The 22,864-nt window shown below is 31.0% G+C and overlaps 4 protein-coding genes across 4 annotated transcripts; all 4 read left to right on the top strand.

Annotated features, from left to right (window-relative positions):
* The first annotated feature begins 2,665 nt into the window (after nt 1–2,665).
* Nucleotides 2,666–5,714, top strand: LOC112752858 (glycosyl hydrolase 5 family protein). Its single transcript, XM_025801573.3, has 3 exons — nt 2,666–3,294; nt 4,101–4,710; nt 5,175–5,714. Exons 1-3 carry the CDS (start codon nt 2,707–2,709, stop codon nt 5,603–5,605), a joined length of 1,629 nt encoding a protein of 542 aa, XP_025657358.1. The 5' UTR covers nt 2,666–2,706; the 3' UTR covers nt 5,606–5,714.
* Nucleotides 5,715–7,183: 1,469 nt separating this feature from the next.
* On the top strand, nt 7,184–9,576 carry LOC112728727 (uncharacterized). The gene is made up of 4 exons (XM_025779003.1): nt 7,184–7,524; nt 7,662–7,973; nt 8,045–9,135; nt 9,218–9,576. The coding sequence occupies exons 1-4, from the start codon at nt 7,184–7,186 to the stop codon at nt 9,574–9,576; spliced, it is 2,103 nt and encodes a 700-aa protein (XP_025634788.1).
* Nucleotides 9,577–14,611: 5,035 nt separating this feature from the next.
* LOC112728721 (uncharacterized) lies at nt 14,612–17,509 on the top strand. Its single transcript, XM_025778990.3, has 2 exons — nt 14,612–16,942; nt 17,025–17,509. Exons 1-2 carry the CDS (start codon nt 14,908–14,910, stop codon nt 17,372–17,374), a joined length of 2,385 nt encoding a protein of 794 aa, XP_025634775.1. The 5' UTR covers nt 14,612–14,907; the 3' UTR covers nt 17,375–17,509.
* Nucleotides 17,510–20,094: 2,585 nt separating this feature from the next.
* LOC112752825 (uncharacterized) lies at nt 20,095–22,845 on the top strand. The gene is made up of 2 exons (XM_029293007.2): nt 20,095–22,204; nt 22,286–22,845. Exon 1 carries the CDS (start codon nt 20,363–20,365, stop codon nt 22,073–22,075), a length of 1,713 nt encoding a protein of 570 aa, XP_029148840.1. The 5' UTR covers nt 20,095–20,362; the 3' UTR covers nt 22,076–22,204; nt 22,286–22,845.
* Nucleotides 22,846–22,864: the final 19 nt, after the last annotated feature.

Here is a 22,864-nt window from a genome sequence, read left to right as displayed (position 1 = left end):
CAGAAATGAAGGTTTTTTGGAATGGTACTCCATCAACTTCCTTTAAGCCTACTAGAGGTGGCGCTAGGGTGACCCAATTTTTTCTTATCTATTTGTCCTATGTATTGAGCGTCTTTCTCAGATAGTTTCTTTCGCGATTGACTACAATTTTTGGGAACTGATCACACTTAATAGAGGAGGTCCAAGTCTATCTCACCCTTATTTTGCTGATGATTATGAATCGAGTGTAAGTAGTGAAGGGTATTTTAGATCTTTTTGCTATTGTTCGAGAAAAAAGTAATGAATTTGGGTAAATATTTAGCAGTACTTCTACTACATGACAGATCAAAGAAGGAGGATTTTTAATTTATTATTGACAGAGTAGTGAAACGTCTTGACTCTTGGAAAGCCTGCAATCTTTCTTTGGCAGGTAGATTCACTCTTACTCAATCGACTCTATCAACTATCCCATCTTATGTAATGCAAACCATGAAGTTGCTTTTGAGTATTTGTAATCAAATTGACAACATATGTCATAATTTTGTCTGGTAGAAGCGGATTTGATTAGAAAGCCTCATCTTCTTAAGTGGAAAACTCTTTGTTTGCGTAAGGCACAAAGAGGTCTCAGTTTTAGACCTGCGCGGATTCTTAATAATGCAAATTTGATAAAATTAGCTGAAAAACTTGTCCATAATAGAAGAGATTTTTGGGTTAAAGTTCTTTGAAGTAAATATGGATGCAGTGAGACACTCTTTCTGTTGTTAAAAAGATCGAAACAATTTCAAATGCTTGGCAAGGCATCCAAAGGGTTTAGAAGAATTTTCAGAATTATCTCATATGGAGGGTCGGATCTAGTATCGAGATTAATTTTTGGACTGACCAATAAATTCCAGGTATTCATAAACGAATGGACTTTACTCAATTAGAAGTTACCAAAGAGATGCTGGAAGAGAAAATTTGCGAATTTGTTATTAATGGTTTTTAGGACTATGACCAGATTGGTACTATGCTGGGAGAGGATTGGTGTTCCACTTTTACTTCTATTAAACCTCTTGAGCCTGAGTTAGGAGTCGATAGCTTGGCTTGACTTCTGGTATCGAGTAGTGTCTTCTCAATAAAGTCACCATGTGCTATCTTTTTGGAGCATGCGGATGACTCAAATGTTTTCTTATTCTCAAAAATATAGAAGTTGGAGGCTCTGCAACGGCCACGATTTTTCTGCTGGCTCGTAGCGCACCAAGCCCTTTTGACCAATACAGAATGCGTCAAAAAATATATGGCAGAAGAAAACAGTTGTGCCATTTGTGGCGTATCCCCTGAATCTTTGCTTCATGTACTCTATGACTGCAGGGTGGCGAAAAGCACGTGGATGAGTATTGATAATAGTTTGGTTTCGGGTAACTTCTTTGACTCTCCTCTCTTGACTCGGTTGTTAGAAAATTTATCTACCAAATCTCCCTATCAAAGACAATCTTGGCCCCTTTTTCTTTCACTCTAATGAATTTCCTATGGTATCAATGGAATACTTTTTTTTTTATGTTGATGATATCATTGAGGAAGAAAAGGTTGCTCCTCTTGCCATCTATTTAGTAAAGGACTTTCAGCATGCTCAGACTGAAGTGAGTCGAGTTAAGAAGGTAGTTGGTAATTATATTGAGAAGCAGATTAAATGGCACCCCTAAAACCTCCTTTTGTTAAGGTAAACACAGACGGTTCGGTTCTACATAATGAAAATGCAACTTGTGAAGAAATTATTAGAGACATGGATGGAAGGTTTCTAGCTAGTTTTAGTGCAAACTTAGCTTTTACCTCAGTTACTTCGCCAGAGCTCTTGAAAATTTTAATGAGTGTGAACTTTACTGTAAACCTGGGATATAATCATGTGGTTGTGGAGGTGGACTCAATTATTGCAGTAAGGTTTGTTCTTTATAATGATATTGATTTGCATTCTTCTCAATCCCTTATCTTGACAATTAAGGAGAGGTATAACAGACTAATCAATTAGAGAATACAACATTAATTTCAAGAAGTAAAATTTTGTGCAGATGAAATGACTAATTATGATCATAATTTATCTTTTGGTTGTCATGTATTTTTTAATTTATGTTTTTGTATTTCTTTTTGTCTTCATGTAAATTTTATCGAACATCTCATTTTCAAAAATTATTATTTTTTAATTTATTTTTCTTTGAGCCTTAAGCTCCATTGCTAATAAAAAAATTAAAAAAATTGAAAATGTCATTAGTAGTGCAATATGCAATAATCTTCTGCAATATGTTAAATATCACAATTTATATATGTGTGATCCTGATGAGATAAGTTAAACTTACACATTATATTACTTCTTTTTGTTTCTTTAGAACAAAACGAAAAAGAAGATAAAATTTGGATAGAGATAATAATAAGAAAATTATTTTTTTTAAACGAAAAAATAGCACTGAAAATAGTTACACATTGCTTCTTTATGAAAAACAGAAAATTAAAAAAAGAAACATTCAATAATTACCGCTATATTGAATTCAATTTTGTATAATTTAAAAATTCAAAAAATAGATAAAGATAAAGATGACTAATTAACAGAGTATAGTTTTATCATTTATATTCATTATTCAAATTTAAAAAAAAAAATCTCATTGTTGAATTCTTCTATATAAACATTCTTTCTTGACACAATAATTTTATGCACTTCCAAACTTTCCCACACACTCAAAAAAAAAAAGTTACAAAATGCATTCACCAAAAAAATCACTCTTTGCTCTTCTTTTTACTCTGTTTTTCTTCTCTCTCTTTGCATCAAAATCCAATGCATACCCTCTCTCAACGCACAAAAAATGGATCATTGATGAACACACAAACCAAAGATCCAAACTTGTGTGTGGAAACTGGGCTGGTCACTTAAGGCCAATGATCCCTGAAGGTCTTGACAAGCAGCCATTGAAGGACATTGTTTCAGAGCTTGTTGATCACAATTTCAACTGTGTGAGGCTCACATATGCAATATACGTGTGGACAAGGTATTCCAATGAGAATGTCAATGATGCCCTTGTAGAATTGGATGTACCTGAGGTTATTGAAGGGATTTACAAGAACAACCCTCAAGTTTTGGGGATGAATCACATTCAAGTGTTTGAAGCTGTTGTGAATGAGCTTGGAAGACAGAATGTGAAGGTTCTTCTTGATAATCATGTCAGTGAGCCTAAGTGGTGTTGTCAAGATGATGATGAGAATGGATTCTTTTTTGATAGACACTTTGATCCTCAAGAATGGATTCTTGGACTTAGTCTTGCTGCTAAGCACTTTTCTCGAAACACTGCTGTATGTATATTCTTAATTATTTTTACTCTTTCTTTCCTTCTTTATTTCTCAATTTTTTTTTATTTTGCACAATATCCCAAATCCAACAGAGTAACCGACTCATAGTTATATAAAACACCTAACAAATATGTATTAGGATTTAGGCAGCATGCTATATTTATAATATTTATGTGATAAATATATTTTAATTCTGTCACATCTACAATTTTTGTTTTAACATTACTTTTAACAATTAAATATATATTTTTTATTTTATTAATTAAAAAATTTAAATACATAATTAATTAGTAACAACTTATTTTTATGCTAATGTCAAAAGTAGTTAGTATATAAATAATATTTTTCAATATATTTAGGACGTTAAATATGCATATGTAATTTAATTAGTGATTTCATGTAACTTTAAACAGGTCAAGAACTAACAGTCTCAAATCTAAGAATATATGGGTTAGTTTCGATTACCTTTTAAAAAAAGTATTTATTTTTTCATTTTTTAACCGAAAAAAATTATTTTATATTTGAATAAATTTTTTAAAAAGAATTTTTAGGTATTAAAAATGTCTTTTATTTTTATTTTTTTTAAAGTAAGGTATTACTAATTTTTAGAAAAAAAAATTATTTTTTTAATAAAAATAACCTTTTTTTTTAAAACGTATCCAAATATATTTTAAATTTAATAAAAATATTTTATTTAAAAAAAATTATTTTTCACTAAAAAAGTCAGTCAAACTAGCACTACATCCCTGGTGAATTAGCGTAACATATAAACTTTGATTAATGTGTACACTATTGTGTTTTGCTAATAGGTTGTAGCACAAAGCTTAAGGAATGAATTGCATGGTCCAAGGCAGAATGAAGCGGATTGGTACAAATACATGAGCCAAGCAGCAATGGCAATTCACAAAGAAAATCCAAATGTGTTAGTCCTAATCTCAGGTTTAAACTTTGATACTGAGCTCCAATTCTTGAAGAGAAAACCATTGAACATAAACATAGGCAACAAACTTGTGTATGAGACACATTTGTATTCTTGGGCTGGAATTGGAACACTGAAATTGAAAGACATTTGGATCAAGCAACCATTGAACAGAATCTGTGCATTGAGCATTAGAGGGTTGGATTCTAGAGCTGGATTCCTTACAATGGGAGAGAATGCAGCACCATTGATCTTCACTGAGTTTGGTTTTGACCAAACTGGTGTGTCAATTCAAGATAACAGGTTCTTGACATGTCTTCAGACATATCTTGCTGGAAGGGACATGGATTGGGGTTTGTGGGCATTCCAAGGTGGCTACTATGTTAGAGGTGATGATGTTCATGCTGAGGAGACATTTGGGGTTTTGAATTCAGATTGGAATCATTTGAGGTACCCTAATTTCACTGACAAGTTTCAACTTTTGCAGATGAAGATTCAAGGTAATTAAAGTGCTTTCTCTTTCTTGTCATTAAATAAATTAATTTATTTAGCAATTGGAGTTATGTGATTTACAAACCCTTTTGTTGTTTGGCATTGAAAAAAATATATATATTATGGTCCATCATCTAGTAATTGAATGATACAAATCTTATTATATTTTATACCAATAATATTTATTGAATAACTATTGGATTTTTTAGTAACTTTATTGTCTAAATTATTAGGATCTAAAATACTTGTACACACTTTCTTTTATTTTATTTATTTATTTGTTTTTATCAACAAGGCTTTCTTTTAGTCTAGGCACTGCATTTAAAGGGAAAAGTTATACCAGAAAAATTACATTAAACTACAATTTTTCTTCTAATTTTTTGTCTCAAAAAATTTTTTTCCCACCAAATTCATAGAATGTGTTCGAGATGTTTATAATGATGTACACAAATTAAATCATGTTTGAATGCAGATCCTACTTCCAAGGCAGGGAATGCTAACATAATGTACTACCCTCTAAGTGGTCAATGTACAAAAGTGAATCAAAAGAATGAACTTGAGCTTGGTACTTGTGAGAAGAATCCCCACAATAGATGGATCCACAACAGTGGCTCTCAAATCATGCTGAATGGCACCAATAAGTGCTTAACATCTTCAGGTGAAGGCCTTCCAGTAACTGTTTCTGATGATTGCAAAAGCAAGAACAATTCTTGGAGACAAGTGTCACTTTCCAAGCTTCATTTGGCCACATTTGATGACAAGAGTGGCAAAACGCTTTGCTTGAATAAGGATCCTAACTCATCAACGATTGTGGCATCAAAATGTATTTGCATAACCGATGATTCTCAATGTCTTGATGATCCTCAAAGCCAGTGGTTCCAGCTTGTTCCCACCAATGTGTAGATTAGGGTCAATGGGATTTTTATGTTTAATATTGCTAATAAGAAACTTTATATATAGAGAAAGAGTTGTGTTTTATTTGAATTTATAAGAAGCTTTACTCTTTCTTTTATGGTTGACTTGTTGAATTAATGTCATTACATAGCATTTAGTTTTAGAAAATCTTATTAATTTTCTTCAACAAGACAAGATTTACCCTTATTCGATGAGATATATAATGCATGCAATACAGCAATAGTGTAGTTTGTAATGTCAAGTATAATCATTTTTCAGTTTTTAAAGCAATATTCTAAATCGGTCCTCAAACAATTTTTATTTCGACAATTTAATTTTTAATAAATTTTAATTACTAAATTAGTCTTTTTGATCTTTTAGGTTTTTATTTTGTTAAACAAATTAATTTTCACGCCAAATTTTAATAAAAAATTAGACAAATTAACCTCTATTGTTATTTAATTATAAATAACATACAATCCCTAAAAAAATTTTAAATTTTTAGATTAGTTCCTTTATAAAGACAAACAATAAGATGTGTGAACTCATTTGTTTAACAAAATAAAAGTTTTTAGTCTAAATCTAGTTCATTATAAGTTTTAGGTGATCAAGAACTCGATATATGAAAAATATTAAATTAGTTAGTTAATAATATTTAAAAATACGGACCAAAAATATATTATTGAATTATTAAAGAGTAAAGCTAGGGAACCAAAAGCATATCAGCCAAAACCCAGCCAAATACCTTTGGATGAATTCAAAATTTTTACGAGTTAATATATATGGATGTTTCTTCTACTAAGTATTAGAATGTTTCTTTTTCATATTAAATGGATGTTCTTTTATATATTTTTCAAATTTGTGATTGTTAGAAGTGGATAGATTAATGTGAGAAAAAAGAGGAAGGTTTTTATAAGTTTTAATTAGGTTTACTTAATCAATTTAAAATCTTTTAAATTTTGAATTTAAAAAATTTAAAATTAATTAATTATTGATATAAATTAATATAGTTTTGTTTAATTTTTGGCTGATAAGCTTTTGGTTACTTATACTTTTCCATTATTAAATTAAAAAAAATTAGACTGATAAATAAAAATAATGACAAAAAATAATAAATCATGCTAGAATTGACTTTTTCTCTTTGATATATATGTCTCTCTCTCCCTCACTCACTGTGTCTGCGTGCATGCATGCGTGTGTAGTATATATGACTATATATTTCGCAGAATTTAACATGCCCAACTTACACGTTCATTCTATGTTCCACCAACGAATTGAGAATTCCATCGTGGAAAGACCAAAGTTCTACGTTCCACTTTAACGAGACAGAAATTCACAGAGATAACTTCATCCTACCTTTGATGATTTCCGTTGCCTATAAGTCATAGGTCATCTCCAAAAGAGAGACTTTGACCTTGTAGAAAATTACATTAATTATTGATGATCGCTGAAGAAACCTCGCAACTTCTCTGAGGTAATATTGTAATAATTTGCTGACAAAGCCAAAAAGCCTTTTTCCACTTCTTCTGAGACTTTAAGTTGTGGAATTAGTGAAGAATACATTACATTCATCACAAACTAGCTGCCATGACCATATCATTCACTTGCATTGTTTTGATATTAGTGTCACTTGTATTTGTTGGCAGCATCACCACCAATGCTGGAACTCACAATTCCAAATTATCACCCTTAGATCAAGAAGCCAATGCTCTGCTTTCAATCAGTGAATTGTGGGGTATCCAATATGATAATGTCTCAAACCGTTGCGACTGGCCCGGAATCAAGTGCAACAAAGCTGGAAGCATAACAACGCTTTCACCTCCAACTGCAAGAAATTACAGCTCTGACTTCTTCCCACAACTATGCAATATGCAACTAAAATTTTTAGTTTTTCCAAATCTAGTCCGTCTAGATTTCAGTGAAATGGGGTTATGTGAATTCCCTAAACTAAGCTACAACATCTCAACCTATCATACAACCATTTTTCAGGTGAGGCTCCTTTAATATTATTGACAAATCTAACTCAACTTGTGGTGTTGGACATTTCCAATAACTAATACATTAGTGGTCCAATTCCACAAGAACTAAGCAAACTGGAGAGACTTGTCACGTTGGACTTGAGTGCCAATGTGTTCAGCGAAGGCATTCCATTGATCTTGGGTCAAATGAGCAGTCTCACACACATGAAACTTTCCAATAATCTCCTGTATGGGGATCTTCCTTTCACACTGGAAAATCTAACTCAACTTCTTGTGTTGGACCTTTCCCAAAACAAACTTAGTGGCTTCATTCCTCATGAAATAGGGAAATTAACAAATTTATTAACCATAGACCTGAGTTCAAATTCCCTGTCTGGTCCAATTCCTGAGCAAATTGGGTACTTGAACCGTTTGACAAGTCTCCACCTTCATTCAAATTTGCTTAGTGGCTCTATACCTTCAAATATAGGACTTTTGACCCGTTTGGAAGTACTCACCATTGGATCCAACATGATAGACGGTTGTATCCCCAAAGAAATAGAGCATTTGTTGCATTTAAAAGTTTAGATCTCTCTTATAATGCTATTTCTGGTGTTATCCCATCTTCTATCTTTATTCACTCTAGTTATGTGGACCTCAGCAATAACAATTTAAGTGGAACCATTCTTTCCCAAATTGGAAACCTTTCGTATTTAGACCTAAGTTTCAATAACCTTAGTATCAAAAACAGAAAAGAACTTGAGTCTGTTATTCCATTCTGTTATCTGTATTACAATCCCTTTCTTGACAATGAATATTATGACTGCGATGATCATTTAGACAACCATCATAATAAGCATTTTGGCCGATCACTGGTTTTGGTCATAATTGTGGTCTGCATTACCATTTCATTGGGTTCTATTGGGATTGGAATGTGCATTTTCCGTGCCAGGCATGATGGCAAGCTTGAAAATAAGGCCACAAAAAATGGAGACTTGTTCTCAATTTGGAACTATGATGGCAAAATCGCATTTGAGGATATCATTGAAGCAACAGAGGACTTTGATATCAGATATTGCATTGGAACCGGCGCTTATGGTAGCGTCTATAAAGCGCAACTTCCAAGTGGCAAAACTGTTGCATTGAAGAAGCTTCACAAAACAGAATCAGAAAATGCATCATTTTACAAGAGCTTCTGCAATGAAGTTGAGGTCTTGACAGAGATTCGCCACCGCAACATCATTAGGCTTTATGGCTATTGTTTGCATAACCGATGCATGTTTTTGGTGTACGAATACTTGGAAAGAGGAAGCTTGTACTATAACTTGGCCGATGAGATCGAAGCGCAAGAGCTGAAGTGGAGCAAGAGGGTGAACATCATCAAAGGGACAGCTTATGCTCTTGCTCACATGCATCATCACTGTCCTTCTCCTATTGTTCACCGAGATGTCAGCAGCAATAATGTTCTTTTGAATTCAGAGTTAGAAGCTTGTGTCTCAGATTTCGGCACAGCGAGACTTCTTGATCCTGATTCATCTAACCAAACTCTTTTAGTTGGTACTTATGGATATGTTGCTCCAGGTAATTTCTAATTCTAATTATCCGAATAAATCACTGTCCTCATCATCATTTATGTAACTCTCTATGGTTGTTTTTGTTGTAGAACTGGCATACACCATGAGTGTGACTACAAAGTGTGATGTTTATAGTTTCGGAGTGGTGGCATTAGAAACAATGATGGGTCATCACCCAGGAGAATTCATGTCAAAGCCATCTACTCAACAATTATTGGTGAAAGATGTGTTGGATCCGCGGATTCCACTTCCGAAATCTCGGAAAGATATGCAAGATGTTGTGCTTGTTGTAAAGCTAGCATTAGCATGCCTCTCCTTTGACCCAAAATCCAGACCATCAATGCAGGATGTGGCTAATGAGCTTTCAGCTTCCAAGGCTTCAATGAATTTGTCTTTTTACGATGTCTCAATCTACCAACTGATGCAATATCGAGTACATGTCATATGATTATATTTTAGTAGCACTTATATGCAAGATTGACAGTTTTGAGTTATAGTGAGCCACAAATCACTGCATGATTGAAAAGTTTAAGCATATAAGTATGAATCCCTCACTGTTCTAATTACATAGACAGGAAAGATATTGTGTATGTAGATTCCTTTAATGGGTTGAACGCTGTGGTTTCAAAACAAATTTAGTTTAAAATGATGAAACTGTAAGGTAAACAAATTGCTTTTAATTTTTAATTTTTTAATTTTTTACTATCATGAGCAAGATTCGAAAAACCAAAGGAATCATTGAACTGTTCTAACTATTGGTTGATTGGGCTGTGATTTAATCGAAATAACTATTTTATAATATAATAATAAATAAAATATAAATAAACACAAAAACATAATTATTTTTAAATATAAATCTTAAAATGTCATGCAAATTAAAAATACTACATTTATAAAAAATGTTAAAATCTCATCTAAGTACAAATTTAAAAATCAAATAACAAAAGAAATATTCAAATATCAAAACTGACATTAAAGTTTGCCATCAATTATCAAACTCAAAAGAAAAGAACCATGTTAAAGAACCTTCATCTACTTTGTTCCATGTTTATTGTGCTACCAGAAGTTCACAGATGGTAAAATCCTCTCAATGACAGAATATAGTTGAAGAATTATATTGTTCTAAAGCAGGGGAAAGAAGCTGATGAGCACAAAATTCTTGAGCAATCTAAGAAAAAATGTGCCTAATTAGCCTATTAAGGTGTAATGAGGAGCAAAGGGATAAGGATCATATATTTCCAGCTCAATTCCTAAAATCATGTCTATGCTTACTTTACTAGTCATGTTGATTTCAATTGATTAAATATTGGGTAGATTCTTAAAGCACAGTTCGCAGGAATAAGAATAACAATACATAATGAAAAGGTATGAGAAACATGAAAAATAATAGACTATTGGTTGATTTTACACCCAAGAACTTAATTATTAGAATTAAAAGCATATAGCAAGGACCTCAATAGCGGTAAGAAATGAAAACAAAGAGTTCAACACACATATAGCAAAGAGTTCAATAAGTGAAGGAGTCACAGCGTTTAGTTTTAGATAATCTTATTAATTTTATTCAACACACATTAGCCTTATTCAATTATTCAAACATATATGTATATAACGCATGAAATACAGCAATAGTGTAGTTAGATATTTATATGTAATACTTTTATTTTTTGAAAAGAAAAGGTTATGTTATATAATCTTGCTAAGAAGCAAAGAGAGTAGCGTCCACAACAGAGAGCGGTCGGAGGTTCTGGAGGCGAGGGGCACCGATTCGGTCGGGGAGAAGCAGCTGCGAAGAACATTGACGGAAGGGAGGGGGTGGAGATTAACGGGCGGGGTCCGGTTGTGGGGGATTCGGTTTTCTTTCAAATGGTCAGAAAACTAATTCCTTCAGCAGAAATTCAGAATGGTGCTAACTGCTAATTTATTTAAAAAAATTGTTTGGTGTAAAGCACAAACGTAAATAAAATTGATCCTTTATAGTTTATACCAAAAAAAAATTATCGATATAAAATCTTTTCTTTCATTCATTCTAGAGTATATTGATGATTAATTACTAGTATCAGATGTTTTGTAAAAAAAATAAAAATATATTACAAAATTTTATTTATTTTTCTCTCATAGGAGAATAAAAATATATAGCTTAACAATAACATTCTTAATGTTTATGTCACTTATTTGACTAATTATTTGTATCAAATTTAATAATAAAATAATATTAATCTCCTTTAAAATATTTTGAGACATAAATAGGATTTCTCATAAAAATATGTTAAAATATATAAATAGGCCTTTAAAAATTTTTATATCAAATATTTTTGCCGTTAAAATTCTTTTATTACATTGAGGTTTTTGAACTTTACAGAAATAAAATATATGTAGGTCATTCCGTCATATTTTTAAGGTCTTATTTATCCAAATAAAATTAACATAATATGGCTAAAATAGAGATTTATATGTCTTACTTTTTATAAAATTCAAAAACTTTAATCTAATAAAACTTTTTTGAGAATAAATACGTTTGACACAAAATTTTTTAAAGACCTATTTGAGTATATATACTCTTATTTTTAAATAATGTTAATATCTGTTATACATTATTACAAGTCTAACGCCAATCTAATAAAATTTTTAACTAGATGAAGACTCGCGTATTGCCCAGAGAACTAAATTAATTATATTATATAATATAAATTTAAAAGTGCTATATTATTTAGGGATTAGTTAGATAATATATAAATTAATGTTAAAATTAAAAATTAGTTTGTAAAAAATATTTATAATTTGTATATAATTCTATATAATTATTCAAAAAAAATAAGAGAAAAATATACAACAATAAAATAATGTGACGTTGGTCTTTTTTTTTAAATATTATTGATCTGTGTGTATTTTTTAGTATCTTTGTATAACAAAATTTTTTATATATTTTTTATATAATATAATTAATTCTATGAAGATATCATTTGTTGATGTGGGTGTTTTTCATAAACAAATTAGGATTAAACAGATTTTGAGAAGTGAATTATATTTGTTTGCTAATATATACTTTTCGGTAGATAGTGCTCCATAATGTAATTTTGATCTTTTTCTTTAGTGTATTTGGAGATGATTAAAAAATAATTAAGAATGAAATAAAAAGTATAATATAAAATTATAAATAAATTTTATTAATAATAATATATTAGAATGTATACTTTGTAAGCAAATATTATTGTGTCAAAACTAGATGTGTTTAAAAATGTGTTCAACAATTCATACAACCAAGAAGAGTTATTAAAAATATTTAAGTAGACCAAATAGTATATATTTTAAATATTTATAACGAAAAATTATTATTATTAATTTATTATTATAGTTTTTTAAACATTAATTTTATTTAAGCGTTATTTTTTAATTTAATTGAATAAACAATGGGTATTAAATTTAATTATTTAAGAGGATTAAAGTTTTGTGTCATTACAATGTAAAAATCTATTATCTTTTATATTGCAAAATTGTATTGTCATCTATATAAAATTATTTACATGGCATAATCTCAAAAATTAATATGACATAAATTTATTTTATAATAAATTTGAATTAGTATTTTTTTTTAATTTTTTTACCAAAGATAGGAGACTCGAACCCGCAACCTCTTAATTGAGTATGGAGAATCTATATCATTTGAGTTATTACTCATTGGCAAATTTGAATTAGTATTTATTAATATTTATATAATAAAAATAGATGGATAGTAATATGGTGTGTATAGACGTGGGAAGGATTAATTACAGTCATATATTGGATTTGAAATTGTTTATTACCAAGAATGAATTAGAAGAATGTACATGTTGGACAATGGACTTAATAATATTGGTGCACGGGTATTCCGGGGAACAGTAAATGGAGAGAACGTCCTTAGAACCAGTTAGAAGGGTAAGTTCCCTCATTCTCATTAAAAATAATTGATTAAACTGTCTAATAGTATAAAATTATCTAATTATATTATATGAATACAAAAAATTAGCATACAACTAATTAATTATTTGTATAAAATATATATAAAAATATAAATTTAATTTTAATACACTGTTAATATAAAATAATTTTAGAAATGTATTTAATAATATAACATTATATCAACAAAAATAACTAATTTTTACAATGATCACGTGGATATGTATTTTAAAAAAAATGGATATAATTGTACGACTGTATAAGACGTATTACACTGTTAGTGTATCAAAATTAAACTCCTTAAAATATTTAATATATATTAGAATATATATAAATACTATATAAATATACAATAGTTAATTTAGTGACTTATCTTTTTGAGTACATGGAAATTATATTAAACTTTTAAGAAAATTAATCTTACGTTATCACTAAATAAATGGCATCATAACCTTAATTAATTTGTTGGTGTAGAAGAGGGGGTGAATTGGAAAATCATAGTTAGCAAAATTATGAGTTAGTTGAGGAATGTGTTGAAACTTGAAACCAACTTCTTTGGAGATGAAAGAGTAACTGAAGCTCTTCTTCTTTTGCTTCACTACCCACTTGACCAAGGATCCTCAATGTTTCCTCAGCAATGACGATATTGAAGCTAATATATTTGTATATATGAATGTATTTTTCTACAATTAATAAATACTATAACATGCATTTTACAAATGCATTTCCATCTTAGTTCTATTTCTCTTTAAGAAAAAGTTTAGAGACTGTACTTTTATTAAAATCTGGCCAATACTTAACGATAAAAAAAATGAATAATCCTATATCATTAGATATCATTTTACACCATTAAATATATTGATGATGACTAATTGATAACTACACATCGCAAATTCTGCTGATCCAGAGCTTTCCTCTTAATTTAAACTTAAGTTTTAGCAAATCACAAAATAATACAAGAAAGTTTTAAGACTAAAATTAAGGGTAACATTCCTCAATGTTCTTATTATATAGAAATAAAAAATATTGTGGCAATAAATTAAGGGTAACACCCTTTAACGGTATGGTTTCAACACAAATTTAGTTTAAATTGGTCAAATTGTTTGATTAACATATATAATTTAGATTTTTCTTTTTTTTTTTTCTTAAGCATTTGGAGGTATACGCCTTACGGTAGTCTATCTGCCTATCTGGATTTTTATTTATTAGCACTTTTAATTTTAGAATCTCATATAATAAGTACCTCTAATTGTATATTTGTAAACCAAAATTGCCTAAGCTTATATACAAATATTGCTTGTTATTTACTTACTAATACATTAATACTAAGCCAAACTAAATATTTGGAAGCATTAAGATCTTGATATGCTTGCAACTTGCAAGACCCTCATTTCGTGCTTAATGGGTCGTCGTAATTTTCAATAATATTTTCCAAAATTGATTTATAGTGAATGGTGACAATCTTGTTATCCATTCCTTGATTTATAAGGCCATTAGGTGACCAAGAACACTCATCAAGAAAATGATAGAAGAATCAACGGACATTTATATATGTATACATTTCATCCTCTTGAACTCTATTTTAGTCATACTTTTATGACGATATATTTGGCAGAATTTGATTTGTCCGACTTACACGTTCATTCTATGTTCTACCAACGACTTGAGAATTCCATTGTGGAAAGACCAAAGTTCTATGTTCCACTTTGATTATCGTCGCTTTCAAGTTGTAGAAAATGACACTAATTAGTAGCCTTGTTCCACTTTCCCTGAGGCTTTAAGTTGTGGAATAATAATTGAAGAATACATATCTTGATCATTAATTCATCAAACACTTGTAACTCCAATGGCTATATCATGCACTTGCATTATTATTTTGACGTTAGTGCCACTTGTCTTTGTTGGCATCACCACCGATGCTGGAACTCACAAATTGTCAGCCTTAGATGAAGAAGCCAATGCTATGCTTTCAATTAGTAAAGAGTTGTGGAGTAACCAACATAATAATGTCTCAAACCGTTGCAACTGGCCCGGAGTCAACTGCAACAAAGCTGGAAGTATAACATTGCTTTCACCTCCAACTCCAAGTAATTTCACCTTCGAGTTCAGGACACAACTCTGCTTTTTGAAACTAAACTTTTCAGTGTTTCAAAATCTAGTCCATCTAGATCTCAGTGAAATGGGGTTATGTGAGTTCCCTAAACTAAGTGGTCTCAAGAAGCTACAACATCTCAACCTATCATACAACACTTTTGAAGGTGAGCTTCCTTTTACATTATTGGAAAATCTAACTCAACTTGTGGTGTTGGACATTTCTAACAATTATATTAATGGTACAATTCCACAAGAACTAAGCAAGCTGGAGAGACTTGTCATGTTGGACTTGAGTGCCAACAGCTTCGATGGAAGCATTCCATTGATCTTGGGTCAAATGAGCAGTCTCACACACATGAAACTTTCCAACAATCTACTAGTTGGTGAGGTTCCTTTCACATTGCCAAATCTAATTCAACTTCTTGTGTTGGACCTTTCCCAAAACAAACTTAGTGGCTTCATTCCTCATGAAATAGGGAAATTAACAAATTTATTAACCTTTGACCTGAGTTCAAATTTCCTGTCTGCTCCAATTCCTGAGCAAATTGGATACTTGAAACGTTTGACAAGTCTCCACCTTCATTCAAATTTGCTTAGTGGTTTCATTCCTCATGAAATAGGGAAATTAACAAATTTAGTAACCTTAAACCTGAGTTCAAATTCCCTGTCTGGTCCAATTCCTGAACAAATCGGGTACTTGACCCATTTGGAAGTGCTCACCATCAGATCCAACAGGATAGATGGTTGTATCCCCAAAGAAATAGAGCATTTGTTGCATCTAAAAGTTTTAGATCTGTCTAGTAATGCAATTTCTGGTGTTATCCTATCTTCTCTCTTTATTCACTCTAGTTATATTGACCTAAGCAATAACAGATTAAGTGGAAGCATTCCTTCTCAAATTGGAAACGTTTCATATTTAGACCTTCGTTACAATAACCTTAGTATCAAAAATACAAAGGAACTTGAGTCTCTTATTCCATTCTGTTATCTATGTTGCAATCGCTTTCTTGATAATGATGAATATTATGACTGGGATGATCAATTAGACGACCATCATAATAAGCATTTTGGTCGATCATTGATTTTGGTCATAATCGTGGTCTGCATTACCATTTCATTGGGTTCTGTTGGGATTGGAATATGTATTTTCCGTGCCAGGCATCATGGCAAGCTTGAAAATAAGGCCACAAAAAATGGAGACTTGTTCTCAATTTGGAACTATGATGGCCAAATTGCATTTGAGGACATCATTGAAGCAACAGAGAACTTTGATATCAGATATTGCATTGGAACCGGTGCTTATGGTAGCGTCTACGAAGCGCGACTTCCAAGTGGCAAAACTGTTGCATTGAAGAAGCTTCACAAAACAGAATCAGAAAATCCATCCTATTACAAGAGCTTCTGCAATGAAGTTGAGGTCTTGACAGAGATTCGCCACCGCAACATCATTAGGCTTTATGGTTATTGTTTGCATAACAGATGCATGGTTTTGGTGTATGAATACTTGGAAAGAGGAAGCTTGTTCTGTATCTTGGCGGATGAGATGGAAGCACAAGAGTTGAAGTGGAGCAAGAGGGTGAATATCATCAAAGGGACAGCTTATGCTCTTGCTCACATGCATCATCACTGTCCTTCTCCTATTGTTCATCGAGATGTCAGCAGCAACAATGTTCTGCTAAATTCAGAGTTAGAAGCTTGTGTCTCAGATTTCGGCACAGCGAGACTTCTTGATCCTGATTCATCTAACCAAACTCTTTTAGTTGGCACTTATGGATACATTGCTCCAGGTAATTTCTAATTCTAATTATCCAAATAAATCACTGTCCTCATCATCATTTATATAACTCTCTATGGCTGTTTTTGATGTAGAATTGGCATACACCATGAGTGTGACTACAAAATGTGATGTTTATAGTTTCGGAGTGGTGGCATTAGAAACAATGATGGGTCATCACCCAGGAGAATTCATGTCCATTATGTCAAAGCCATCTACTCAACAATTATTGGTAAAAGATGTGTTGGATCCGCGGATTCCACTTCCGAAATCTCGGAAAGATATGCAAGATGTTGTGCATGTTGTAAAGCTAGCATTAGCATGCCTCTCCTCTGACCCAAAATCCAGACCATCAATGCAGGATGTGGCTAATGAGTTTTCAGTTTCCAAGGCTTCAATGAATTCTTCTTTTTTTGATGTCTCAATCTACCAATTGATGCATTAGCATGTCATATGATTGTATTTTAGTAGCATGTATACGCAGCATTGCAAGTTGCATGTTTTAGTGAGTCACAAAATAATGCAACACTTGAACTTTTGGGCATATAACTAAATATGACATCCCTCAATGTTTAATCTATGGGTTGAGCAGTATCGTTTCAATTTAGTTTATATTGGTCAAATTGTTTGATTTATATTATGAAAAAGTATAGGTAACTAACAAAATTTTTGAACAATGTGTAAACAATGTGAATTAATAGGATTAAAAGAGTAAATTTAATTGTAGCATTAAATTAGAGTGTAGTGTATTTTCATTTGATTGGTGGTTATTCATGTTGTTCAAAATTTTTATTGTTCCCTTAGCACTCCCCTGTTATTATTTCAAAAGCTAAGCAAATTTTTCTGTCAAAAAAAAAAAAAAAAGCTAAGCAAATTTCTTTTGTTTTTTATTACTATCATGAGGTATTTTGCAATCCTATGGAAATTTTCTTGACTAACTAACTAGTTTTTTGACCCGTTGACCCAACCTAAAAGAGCCGAAAGAGTTCAACAATTGAGAGAGCCGCAACATTCCCCCCAACGTATAACTTAATTGAATTTCCTTAGTTTTACAATACAAGAATATTTTCTATTATGAAAAGCATTATTTAAAGTCATATTAACACTTTTTAGTTCTATAGTATTATATAATATTTAATTACCTCTAATTACATTCGTACACCAAAACTATCTTCGCTCTTGTACAAATATTCCTTCTTATTTATTTTATAATATAATATAAAAATACTAAGTCAAACTAAATATTTGGAGCATTAAAACGTCGTTTAAAAAAATATAATAGAGAACATCATTATTTAGATGCAACTTACATACTACATAGCTTATTAGCTTCACTAGACGTACACTGAGGTTAAGATCTTGAACTCCTTCCTTGGGAGACCACATTTCGTGCTTAATGGGTTGTCAATCGTCATAGTTTTCAACAATATTTTCCAAAATGATAATAGTTAACCATTCATTATAAGCCTTATTAGGTGACCAAGAACTCTTCAAGAAAATGATGGAAGGATAATAGTTAACCATTCATTATAAGCCTTATGTTTTTCAATATATTCTTAGCCTTCTAACTTTTTAATATTATGGCACGTTAATTTAAATAATTAATGGACATAATTTATTTATTATTTATTTAATTAAATTACTTTTGAATTATTTTTTTCAACTTTTCATGTGTTTCATTATTATAACTTAAGATTTTTTTTATTTTCCTTCTCACTTTTATAATATTTATTTTTCTTCGAGTTATTCTATAATTTTTATATTCTCTTATTCTTTATTTTTATATAAAATAATGTTATATATATGCCTTCAATGCTAATATTATTTCTCTTTAATATGCATAAACATAATTCATTTTCTTCTTTTATATTCACTCATATTCTTATGTTTATTATATAAAATATAACTTAAATTTTTTTTTTTCATTTTCCTTCTCACTCTTATAACATTTATTTTTCTTTAGATTACTATATATTTTTCATATTCTCTTACTTTTTATTTTTATATAAGATTCTATATGGTTTCAATGTTAATGTTATTTCTTTTTAATAGATATAAATTGAGTAATAAACATAATTCATCAACTTCTTTCATACTCACTCTTTCTTATGTTTACTATATAAATCAATAATTTACTTCAATTATCTTTTTGGTTGATGACCACAACTCTTTTTTTTTTTAATTTGCTAAATATGTGTATTAGATGATAAATTTCTAAAACACTAGACTTTTATAATTTCTTTTTAGTTTTTTCATTTTTAGTTTAATTGTATTCATTTGATAAATTACTAAAACACTAGATTTTTACAATTTCTTTTTAGTTTTTTTATTTTTGGTTTAATTGTGTTCATTAATTATATCATTCCTTTTTTCTTTTTAACAATTTATATTTTTTAATATTATTTAGTTGTAATATTGTTAAAAGTACGTGGTATTATTGCAAGTCATAAAAAATAAAATTAGAACATTTAATATTAATTTCGACTAATCATGTCATTTATAATTTCATTTTAGTTTTTTATTTTTGGTCTAATTGTATTCATTAATTATATCATCTATATATCGCTTTTTTTTTCTTTTCAACAATTTATATTTTTTAATATCATTTAATTATAATATTTATGAAAATACATCGTATTATCGTGAATCATGAAAAATAAAATTAAAAAATTGAATGTTAATTTTAACCATTAAAACATTATATTTAAACTTGCATTTTATCTAATAATTTTATATTTGTACCATAGTATTTAAATATAATCTAAAAAAATAAAATAAAACTGATTGTTTCAAAAAACAAAAATAATAATAATAATATAAAGTTAAATAAATAAATAAATAAATTTAAGTTGAATATTTTTGTAATTTTATTTAAAGTCCAATTTATATATACATTTTTTAATTTTATAATAATTAAATTTTAAATTAATTTATATATTTTATAAAATGTATATCCATTTTATTCCCGGGAAATGCCTGAGTCTAAAGCTAGTATTAATTATTAGTCATTCTCTTAAGTGGTTGCGAAGGAACCTAGCAACTTCTCTAACCATATTTTCTATATATGTCACATTCTCACCGTTTCTTTCAATCAATTAATACAAGTTTAACGACAAATAATGAAATGATACACACACATGTCATCTTTTCTTATCTTTTAGACATATTCGGGACGAAAACAATTCCAGAAATCCACTTACAGCATGGCACTTACAAAAATATACTCCAAATCTTGCAAATTCAGCAATAGACACTTTTATTCATAAAAAACAATATTCGAGTGTACTTTAATATTTACAATCTTTTACATGTACTTCTGTCCACTCCAAACTTTTCATATATACTTTTGTTCATTTACTCCTTATTATATATATGTGCAACAACAATTGAGAGAATAGTATACAACACAATTCAGTGAAATTTAGATACACACATGACAAATTCAGGTTGCAATTTACTTGCATTAATGAAGCTTATCTTTGTTGACACTTTGTTTGCCTTAGTCCTCCTAACCGTTATGAGTGCCAACACCATGATGGTAGCATCAAATTCCTCGTCCTTGAACGAGGAACAAAAGGCCTTGCTCCATAGCGGGTGGACGGAAGGTCGCGACATCTCAAAACATTGTAACTGGACTGGTATTGTGTGCAATGACGCTGGAAGTGTCATAGAGATTTCAACAAGGCGTTATTTTTTTATCCCTCCATCTGAATTGAGGAACTTCAATTTTACTGCATTCCCCAATTTGATCCGTCTAGAACTTACTGGTTTGGAACTCAAGGGAACCATTCCCAGTGAAATAAGCACTCTTACAAAGCTTATGTATCTTGATCTCTCTTCTAATTATCTTGAAGGTGAGTTGCCTACTTCAATTTCAAATCTCACTCAACTTAAGTTAGTTAATGTTGCTAGCAATTTTCTTAGAGGTGTTATTCCTTCCACTTTTGGCCAGTTGAAGTGTTTGGCTCAACTTTCTCTTCACTCAAACAATCTTGAAGGCCCCATTCCCGAAAGGCTAGGGTACTTAAAGCATTTAGAGCAGTTAACTCTGTCAAATAACTCACTGAATGGTTCAATCCCTTCTACCTTTGGACAACTAGAGGATTTGGAATCTTTGTCCCTTGATTCAAACCATATTGAAGGTTCCATCCCTGTAGAATTTGAGAACCTGTTCCATTTGAAAGCTTTAGACCTTTCCCATAACAATATTTCTGGTGTTATACCATCTGGGATTGGACAACTCTCTAGGCTTTCAACTTTAGATATTTCCAACAATAGCCTTAAGGGACCAATTCCATTTGGTATTCTATATCATTGCAGTTATGTGCAGCTAAGTAACAACTTTTTAAGTGGACATATTCCTTCTCAAATTGGCAATCTTTCTTACCTGGACCTCAGTAATAATAGCCTCTCAGGAAGCATACCAGAGGGACTCCATTCCGTTCCATATCTCAATATATCTTACAATTCCTTTGTTCCAGATACACACTTCTGTGGTTTTCCAAGTGAAGCACTGATTGGTAATAAGCAGTCACCCTCTTGCTCTTCTCCATATAGTACCATAGCACTAGTTTCCCTTGCTGCCTTGAATTGCTTCTTCATTACAACAGTGTTCATATGGCTTGGAATCGGTGTCTTCTGTCCCCTCCAAAGAGAGTACGGATTTGAGGAAAGAAGCAAGAATGGGGATATCTTCTCAATTTGGAACTATGATGGTAAAATTGCATTTAAAGACATAATCAAAGCCACAGAAGACTTTGATATAAGGTATTGCATTGGAACAGGTGCTTATGGAAGTGTCTACAAAGCACAGGTTCCTAGTGGCAGAAATGTTGCACTAAAGAAACTTCACAATGCAGAGTCTGAAAATCCATCATTTTACAAGAGTTTTAGCAATGAGGTCAAGGTCTTGACAGAAATTCGTCACCGTAACATCATTAGGCTTCATGGTTTTTGTTTGCACAACAGCTGTATGTTTTTGGTGTATGAGTATATGGAAAAGGGAAGCTTGTTCTATAACCTAGCCATTGATGAAGAAGCTCAAGAGTTGAATTGGAGTAAGAGAGTAAACATTATCAAAGGACTGCATTTGCTCTCACTCATATGCACCATCATTGCACTCCACCCATTGTCCATCGAGATGTAACTAGTACCAATGTTTTGTTGACTTCAAATTTAGAGGCTTGTCTATCAGATTTTGGTACAGCTAAACTACTTTCTTCTGATTCATCTAATCAAACTCTGTTAGCTGGCACTCCCGGATACGTTGCCCCAGGTAAAACTGTAGTTTTGTTCTCTTATTTCTTTATTATTGAAATGTCATTAGTAACCTATTTAATGTTTGGATATATTGTAGAACTGGCTTATAGCATCAACGTGACAACAAAATGTGATGTTTATAGCTTTGGAGTGGTGACTTTGGAAACAATAATGGGAGAACATCCTAAGGAGCTACTTTCCAATATGTCAAAACCATCTCCTCCAAAGATCATGATCAAAGATGTATTGGATTCACGTATCCCATTGCCCTTTCTTCGAAAAGACATGCGGGATATTGTACTTGTTCTAACATTAGCATTGGCATGCTTGCATCCCAACCCAAAATCAAGACCTTCAATGCAGGACATAGCTAATGAGCTTTTGTTTTCAAAGTCGCCATTGCTTTGGCATTTTGATGGTATTTCAATTCACCAACTTGTGAATCAAGAAATATACGCAATAGGTAAAAATTAGGAGGTTTTTTTAATCATATTTTCTTATGTGATTGCCCTAATTTTATGTATGAAAGCCATCTTCTGTTTTGTTTCAACTGGGTATGCCTTCCAGTTCAAATTTTCTTATGTATTTTTCGCCTTGTATTATGATTTTTATCACTTATAGCATTCCCTTTCAAATTATGCAGTTTGCTCACTCAAATAACTAAATCTTAATGGTA

This window comes from Arachis hypogaea, chromosome 2, assembly GCF_003086295.3.
Source record: "Arachis hypogaea cultivar Tifrunner chromosome 2, arahy.Tifrunner.gnm2.J5K5, whole genome shotgun sequence".
Lineage (NCBI taxonomy): Eukaryota > Viridiplantae > Streptophyta > Magnoliopsida > Fabales > Fabaceae > Arachis > Arachis hypogaea.
This window is presented reverse-complemented; position numbering and strand designations above follow the sequence as displayed.